Below are 9,062 nucleotides of genomic sequence, written 5' to 3'. Positions count from 1 at the left end.
TAATCACATTCCTAGTTATATTCACAAATCAGATCTTAAAGTTAATATAACCTACCTACTATCCTCAAAACAAACCTTATGTAGACCCAACAATAATAACAATAATGAGTTCTAGGAGGCTTGCATGTAAAACACATGTAACAGTTTCTCAATTTTGCACCACATAAAAAATTAAGTATGAGCACAAAGTTACATCTAGAGTAAAGTCCTAGTAATGCGTTCAACGATGACAACAATATATTCTCTTATATATTGAAATATAGTAATGTAATACGTACAATTTTCTAAGTTATCCAAAGGGGAAAAAAAAGTAACAACACTAAAAATAACAATAATAATAAAAACAGTAGGTAAGATGTAGCAATTGGGCCTTGGCTCAAGTGGTAGAGGGATGAGATATCAGGTAGTAGTTAGCTACAAATCTTGCTTAACAAACATATGCCGAGTTGATGACCAATATTTTCGTTCCAGCATCAAATTTTTAGTTCCAAGCTACCTCCTAGGATTCAAAGCAAATACAAATTAGTAAACTACAACATGCTTGACATGGTTTGAATAAGTTAGCTACCAAACTTGGGGCACATGCAAGTATGTGCACCAAACACATTTTGATACAAACATATCTGTTAATGAAATGTTCACATGTGAAGTCATTTAATCTTATCCATAGAAGTTTGAAAGGAGAAATAAAAGATATTTCAAGATACACATGACACTATTAGCTTACTGCCTCAACAAAACACATGATCTCCCAACTACAAACAACACGAACTCCCAGGTCCAGCAACACATGAAATGCCCCAACAAATTGGAAACTTTATATAGATGCAGCATCATGGTAAAGAGTAGCATCTTCAACGTGCTCTGATATCCAAAGACAAAAGTGAATAAATAATATTAGAATATATCAACTAAATGTTAGACACAAGTAATCACATGTCAAGTTAATACCATCACTAAATTCGAAGCAATTGCAATATTGCACTCTACTTAGTGCCTCTCAAAGGCAAATACAAAGCAAAAACTTAAAAGTAGAAATGCATTCAAATACATGCATATTAAACTCTCATTAGACTTGTGCTTATGCCTCTAGTAATGTGCCCAGTAAGGATATCAAATTAAACACAGAGAGCAATGAAGGCATCATCATCATCACTTTGGGATAAAATTTGTTAAGTTACAACTTATAAGGCATCATCTATTTCACAACCTTCACCAAATTCATTTTGGTCTTCAACTTTGTGGTGTCTTCAACTTGAAGCACATAAATTCATTTAGATGCCCTATAAATTATAATTGGTCCTTGTCGCAAAAGACTAAGCCCTGTAGCCTAGGTGTCTCCTCTACTTTCCAAAGAAAATAACATATGGACACTAAGAAGGCAACATCACAAACCTCTAACATATGCTTGTTAGATTTGAATCAGACATATATCCCTACTCTGATCAAGCAACTCAGAATGTTCTTTGTAAAATTAGAGAGCAATATATTTTTCAGAAATATTTTATATGGACAATTCAAAGAACTATTTAAAAACCTGAGACCAAGAATAAAATAGCTTTCACCTAATGCTATGGATAACATGGGTTAACAGATTGCAAATGGATTTTCATATTAGTCATCTCTAAGACAGGGAACATGAATTGGCACGTGTACTGCTTGTTAGACATTGAGCTTTAGTCCAAGCTAAAGAGTGTCTATACAATCAACGAAAGGGGGAAAGACCTTACCAAGTTGAGTCTTAGCTTTTCTTGCCCACGCTAGCTCCTACTTTTTTAAAAGTACATTTCATAAAATAAGATAAAAAATAAATTGATACAAAATTGAAAAAAGAAGAAAGCCGGGAGCTAAATTATTGCCCCTTACCAGATATTGTATATACTGTAGGAAGAAATAAACATGTCCACTTATTAGACCTGCAAAATGGACATTTTATAAAGTCAGATTCTAGAAAAAGAAGAAAACATTCAGGTATTTTATCAGACAATTTCCTTGCATGTAATAAAAAGTTTGTTAGTTAAGTCCACCTCAACAACAGCAAATTTTTTTGAGAAAAGGGGGTGATTGGTAGAGAGAGAGAAACAAATTAAACTTCAAAGAATACAAAATAATCAAACCTTGAATTAGAAGGTGAAATCAATGTGAACAAAACATGCTCTGATTGGGTGAGGGAAAATAGCTGTGAGAAGGAGATAAAATGCTCCAAGCAGAATGGCATCGAAGGAGTAAATGTTTGAGTGAGATATATAATTGGTTGACAGGATAAGGGAAAGTGACTGGATTGAAGGCAAAATACCAAATATTGAAATATCTAAAGCTTTTCTGCATTTGCCACTTCAAATAATCAGTGAATTTGGACTAGAATTCAAAGTAGCTGAAGAGTGCTGTCTGAGGGCAAGGTTGTTGCAAGTGGGGGAGGCTTGGGCTTTTCAAATAATTTGTAATATAATAAGTGGACTTAGGTTTTTTATTCCTTTCGTCTAATTTCTAAGGACAGCCCATTTTTTGGAGAACTGCAAAAAGAAGTTAATGTGAAGGCTAAATGTAAGATTACAGCATCAAATGGCTAAACTTCATGCTTTCCTGTATGAGGTCTCTTCTTTTATATATACTAGTATACTAGTATTATGTCCGTGCAATACACGGCTTAATAAAAGAATTATATATAAATTTTAAAAAATATTTTTTTTTGATAATATAATTGAATTTAATAACAAATAAAATAATAATATAATTAAATTTAATAACAATTAAAATAGTAAAAATATTTTAAAGATTATGGCAAGTTTGAAATTTCTAAAAGCTTTTAGTAGTAAACGGGCTAAGCTTGGAACGGTTTTGGCCATACTTATAACATGAATAATTTTATTGAGAAACACTAATTAATGATCGAAGATAAATGCTATACCCGGTCGGACTAAGACATAACTTTTACTTATTCAAATAACAATTAAGGTGAAGTAGGGGCTGGCTCCCTGCCCGGGGGTGTAATATGACGATAAAGACCCCCATTTTTGTTTCTTAAAAAAAAAGGTAAAGTAGGGTAAGGAACAACAAATAATAATTATAACATACTAGCATAATAACATTTATATTTAATTATAATGAAGTGCTTGCATCTCAAAGTGTCAAACTAATATCAACACTAAACATGCTAAAATGTTTATGTTAATTAATGTATATAAGCATAAAATTAATATCAACATCTAACACCCTACTATTGCATGAATTATAATAAAAATTGACCTAATATTTTTACTTTAACCCCAAGCAATCATCCCAAATTTACAAATTAAAACTACCCAAAGTTATAAAAATTTTTAAAAAAAATTGAAAGCAAAATTCACAATAACACAAAGAAACTCTGAATTCGATAATTACAAACACTATTAATTTCTAATCATTAAAAAAAATTTGGAATTAGAGTTAAAGTAAAGATACTCACATGAAAATTGAATTAACTTTGACAGCAAGGGGGAGGCAGTGAAATCATGGAGATTTCACAACACCTTAAATATCTATTTTTTTTACATCACCCTTTATATATTTAATCAATTCTGTCTCCATTCTTTGTGGAGTGATGTTCATTATCATGGTTTTGGATGCTCAAATTTTTGTCTCATGGCTACCTGTGGGATCTACACATTGGAAAACAGATCTTTCAAAAAGTGCATAAGATTTTTGTTGAAATTAATCTATTAGTTTTCATGGAAGATATACAATTGATTCTGAAGACCATAATAAGCATATAAATTAGATCAAAGTTTTAAAAAAATAACTTAAACAAAAAGCAACCTGCACACAAAACATATTCAATTTGATGGAAAAAAAAAATAAAGAAGGGAATTTTATGAAAATACAAAAAGAAGAAGGCAAATACATACATGCAAGTTTCATAGGTAAGGTAAGTATGAGAATGAAAGAATACATCAAGAAACTGTACGGTAGGAAAAGGGAAAATATACCAAACCGTATATATACCCTATTTTTATATTAGATAATTTTAAGTTGCGAAGAAGTTAATAACTTAATATGAACAGAAAGAAAAAAGAGTTTATGTAATTAAGAAGTTTATATTAATTACATATTAGTTTTTTTTTTTTTTTTTACTTTATCCCAAAAAAATAGTTAATGTTATTAGATTGTTATTAATTTTTTTTTTTTTTTATAGTTTACGTTAAAGTTAATACATATTAGCTTTTTTTTTTTTTTTTTGGTTATTTATTCCAAATGAAAAAAAAAAATTGAGAAGAAAAAATAATACTTTTAAATTTGTTATTTTATTATTAGGAAATAAATGATGTAGGATAAATGTTTATCTAAAAAAAAAGATCATTAGAACACTTATTGTTTACTTTATCTAAAGAAGTTGATAAAGATCAAAAACTTTTTGTTTTTATCTAAAAACTTAAGTGAATGAATTTATTGAAAAATCTAAAAATTAAAAAAAAAAAAAAATCTACAATTTGATAAAGCCACTTGACGCAATTACAGCGTCTAAGCTCAATTTTTATTATATAGTATATGATATATATTAATGATTGATTTATTAAGGACTAAAAAATAAATACCCAATACAGATAAAGGGGCTTGTACCTTCAATCTATCTTGATCTTCATCCTCCATTATGTTCCATTTTGTACACTGTTTTAATGATTAAAAAAAAAAGGAAGAAGAAGAAGAAGAAGAAGAAGAAGCAAGCAAATACATCATCTAGTCATTTCAGTTAGGGATACTACAAGATTTTTTAAAATAAACAAGTGGTCCTTACAGCTATTCTTATTCCATCTGTAGTCCCAAAGAGGTCTCATGAACCCCAACTCTCTATCTGCAGCATTTGACTCTGCATATGAACTAAAAATAACTGAGAAATTTGCTTAAATATCAAAAGCCTCCAATGAAAGAAAAAAAATGAAAATGAAAAGGGGAGCAGGGTGTTAACAAAGGGATAAAAACAACAGTTTCAATTGATGAGTGCCTCTGAGATTAGGAAGGAATTTTACATACCTAAACATGCTGAATGAAGTATGAAACAAGAGATTAATCAAAGTCCCGAGAAGTCAGCCTTTCGGAAATTTCTGGGATGTGTTTAATCTTGTGCAAATCCTCACCAGTTTCCCCTTGGCATCTTCGCAATAACATGGGACAATCATCAATCACCAGTCTACGTAAAGACTTAAGGTTACTCATTCCGTGAGGCAGCAAAGCCAATTTGCGGCATTTAGAAATAACAAGCCTATTAAGAGATGTGAAACTGCTGATCCAGTCTTCTAGAGATACTAAATTTGGACAATTTAGGATCCGGAGCTTTTCAAGAGGCAAAACATGTTGCATCCCATTCGGGAGAGACTTCAACTTTGGGATTCCCCAAATAGTGAGGGAACAGAGGTTCCTCAGTCCTTTCCAGTGCTCGCCATCACCTTCATTGCAGGAAAGATCAAGCTCCTCGCAGTCCCTAATGTCCATACACTTAAGGGAGGTGAGATGCTGAATACCATTTGATAAGAACATTAGTCTTGGGCACCCTGAAATAATGAGATTCTCAAGAGAAGTGAAGTTTTGCAGCCATTCATCTTGCAAACACTCTAGCTCCTTAATGCCAGTTAAAGTCAAAGAATTTAATTTGGAAAGAGGACCCAAGGAGGAAGAGGGCAGAGTAGAAGAATGAACTGACATAGATGCAGTTGTTGGGCCTCGCGATGCTGCCATATACCACATTGTCTGTTGCAGAAGTGTCAGCTTGGCATTATTCAGGACCAGCTGTTCATCAAGATGTGGATAGAAGGGAATGGAATTCAGCATTGGGCAATACTGAATTTCTAATTTTGAAAGACAGGGAAATAAAGGCAGCAACGGATACTGTTGTTGCTGATCTGTCATTGATGCTTGTGTTGTTCCAACAGCACTCTTATCATCACCAACTGGAACATCCCTCCACCATCCCTTCAGATTGGGACAATCCCAGAGTACAAGTTCCTTCAAGGATGGGAAGAATGTTATTGATATTGCTGAAGAAGAGAACTTGTCTTTTCCGCCGCTGTCTGTTATGTACTCCAGAGCATGCAACCTTTGAAGTTTAAGACTCTTGAGAAAGAAGAGTTGATCTAATGGCGGTAGATGTTGGAACTTGAGACAATTGCAGAGAGTAAATTTAACAAGATAAATGAGAGAAGATAGCCAACTTGGAAACTTCATACCCCCATAGCCTATCACCCACAACGTTTTCAGATTTCGGTGTGGCTGGAGGCCTTCCAATGACTTCTCATCACTCTCTACATCAACATCAGCATCATCTTGTCGAAACCATCTTAGGGTCAAGGCTCGAAGACGTTGTTTCTCCTTCAAATTTGCATTCTTAGTTTCTGTTGAAGCATCTGACAAATGTTCTAGATGTAAAATCTCAAGCCCTCTGCTCAAGTTGTTTAGCCTCTTCAGTTCACTTAGCTTGCCACTCTGCCTGCAGAAAGACTGATTCCTTAATACAAATAAGGATAATGTCTGAAGAGAAGTCAATTTTCCCAGTCCACATGGCATTTGAGCCAATTTATCACAGCCATCAATCTCAAGATGCCGAAGCCTGACTAAATTTATAATGCCCTTTGGCAATTCTTCAAGCACATTACAATTCGAAAGTTTCAATGTTTGCAAATTCAGCAGGCTGGTTATGGAACTTGGAAGCTTTTTGATTCCATTCTTGGAGAGATCGAGATATCTTAAACGCTTCAACTTACAGAGGCTACTTGGAACCACCTTGATCCCTAAATCATGTAAATCCAACACACGTAAACACTTGAATCGTGAAAAAATTGCTTTAAGCCATGATCGAACTTTTCTACAAGTGGACCTGCTGAACTTTTCATCGTTTGGAAGCCATGACTGACTAGGCAATAGAAATGTCTGTATTCGCTTGGCTTTAAGCAAGGGTCTCACAAATTGCTGTGATGATACCAAATTAAAATCGAATGACACATGACGGACTCTATCATTTATATTGTCCCCATTTAAATTTGACGCACAGCTCACAACCCCTGCCACTAAAATTGCATGATCATGCAAGATTTTTGGCATTTTGCAACTTCTTATAATGCCCCATTCATCTGTTTCTACCTCTTGGAAAAAGGACCTCTGGAATAGATCCATAAAATACTCATAACCAACATCTTCTAGACATTGATCTTTGTTTGATGAAATGAGAAACCCTTGCCCCATCCAAAGTTTAATCAGTTTCTGTACATCAATTTCATAATCATTAGGAAATAATCTACAGTAAGCAAAACATTGTTTCAAATGTGATGGGAGATGATCGTAACTCAACTTAAGTACTGCAGAAATATCAATTTCTTGTTGTAAAATTTTTGGAAGCTCATCCTGCAGGAACTCCAACCAATCACCTTCTAAATGTTTGAAGTATAACAGACTCCCTATAGTCCTTATGGCAAGAGGAACACCAGCATACTTCTGTACAATCTCCTCCCCGATGGATTCAAGAGCTTGATTCGTTCGCTCTTCTTCTTCCCCGAATGCCATCTTCTTAAATAAAGCAAGTGAATCGTCGTATGACAGAGGTTCTAAAAAAAATATTGGAACTGTGCTCATAATGTCTGCAACCAATTTACTACGTGTAGTAGTCACAATTTTACTTCCCCTCGCGCCACAAATTAACAGTTTTTTCAAGCTGGACCATTTTTCACTATCTTCATTCCATACACCATCCAATACAAGTAAAAACCGCTTCCCATCAATCGTTACCCGAAGGCGTACCAACAATGAATTCAACCCGAGATTTTCCGGTCTCTCCCCGCTTGCTGATTCCACAATCTCTTCAACAATCGTTTTCAAGACAAAGGATTCAGCGACACGCACCCATAATCGTAGCTCGAAATGTTTTCTTACAGTCTCATGATTGTATGCAAATTGAGTAAGTGCAGTCTTTCCTACACCTGCGCCCCCAACTATTGAAATCACTGAGACATTCGCTTTGTCCTTGTTATTATCCATTTTCACTAGATCGTGTACAATTGCACTCTTTGCCTCCTCTCTCCCAATAATCTCAACCCCACGTGACAAAGAAGAAGATTGAGACTCTCTTCTCTCCTTCTTCTCAGGACACCGGGTGTTAAACTGGAATCTGTCAGCTTCGGATGCAATTTTCTCTATTCTCGCAATAACTGTCTTAAACTTAGGCAACCTTGCTGAACCATATGCAAGCTTGGAGAAGAAGATACGTACCTGTTTTGTGCGTCTACCCCGGTTCAGAAGTTCTCGCCGCAGAGACTCAGTAAAGAAATCATCCACTAATTCATCAGCATCATCAAATGCATCTTTAAGCTTTCTAAGCCAAATTTTGACCTCATAGCTCTGATTGTACCTCTGCTCTGCATCCAAAAGTAGAGGTTGGATTCTGGAAACAGCCTGCTGGAGCCTCCCAAGTTCGTCTTCCACATTCAAGTACCCTCTAAACTGTTGGACAGCACTCAAGTTTGAAATGAGCGCTTCTACAGCGCTGGAGACAACTGCCTCGGCCATTATCAGAGATTTGAGCGGAATTGGATTCGATATGCGTATAAGGTCTGTATATAACGGCATAGTGTCTTATTTAAAGATTAAATGCACATCAATCAGTCAAACAGCAAGAAAAAGAAACTTTATGGAGAAACGTCAACCGTGAGTCATGAGCTGTACCAGCGGAGAAAATATCTTTATTTTGCACGGAGGAGAAGATACCTTAATGATGCATGTGGGGTCCAACCACTGTTCATATGTGATCATTGTTCTTTGTTGGACACGCCTCTTTTAATCATGTCGGTAAGAGCATTCTTTTCCACCAAACCTCTTTCAATCCACTAACTTTTAATCATGTCGGTAAGACTTAAGAGCATTCTTTTTAAGCTACTCAAACTAGTAATTTTGGTAAAAATATAACTAAATACCTCATACTCAATTATTTACGTTCAACAAATAACATGAATACTCAATAAATTTAGAGCACTGTCATTAACAATATTAATAAAATTCTTTTTTTTTTATTCTCTGTACTCTTTCACAGCCTAACTCACTATCTT

The 9,062-nt window shown here is 34.5% G+C and overlaps 1 protein-coding gene across 8 annotated transcripts; it reads right to left on the bottom strand.

The window, feature by feature from the left end:
* Positions 1 to 227: 227 nt before the first annotated feature.
* On the bottom strand, positions 228 to 8,634 carry LOC112018257 (putative disease resistance protein RGA3). 8 transcript variants are annotated; one of them, XM_065768029.1, is made up of 8 exons: positions 5,008 to 8,633; positions 4,772 to 4,843; positions 4,597 to 4,644; positions 3,446 to 3,638; positions 1,867 to 1,916; positions 1,731 to 1,767; positions 728 to 864; positions 228 to 499 (listed from the first exon to the last, which is right to left on the bottom strand). In XM_065768029.1, exon 1 carries the CDS (start codon positions 8,584 to 8,586, stop codon positions 5,041 to 5,043), a length of 3,546 nt encoding a protein of 1,181 aa, XP_065624101.1. In that variant the 5' UTR covers positions 8,587 to 8,633; the 3' UTR covers positions 228 to 499; positions 728 to 864; positions 1,731 to 1,767; positions 1,867 to 1,916; positions 3,446 to 3,638; positions 4,597 to 4,644; positions 4,772 to 4,843; positions 5,008 to 5,040. The 8 variants fall into 8 exon arrangements, with proteins under 8 accessions (XP_065624101.1, XP_065624103.1, XP_065624100.1 ...); XM_065768031.1 differs by having other exon boundaries at positions 228 to 864; positions 4,772 to 4,854; positions 5,008 to 8,634; XM_065768028.1 differs by having other exon boundaries at positions 228 to 864; positions 1,731 to 1,770.
* Positions 8,635 to 9,062: the final 428 nt, after the last annotated feature.

This window comes from Quercus suber, unplaced genomic scaffold (genome assembly GCF_002906115.3).
Source record: "Quercus suber isolate HL8 unplaced genomic scaffold, Cork oak 2.0 scaffold_880, whole genome shotgun sequence".
In the NCBI taxonomy this organism is placed as follows: domain Eukaryota; kingdom Viridiplantae; phylum Streptophyta; class Magnoliopsida; order Fagales; family Fagaceae; genus Quercus; species Quercus suber.
This window is presented reverse-complemented; position numbering and strand designations above follow the sequence as displayed.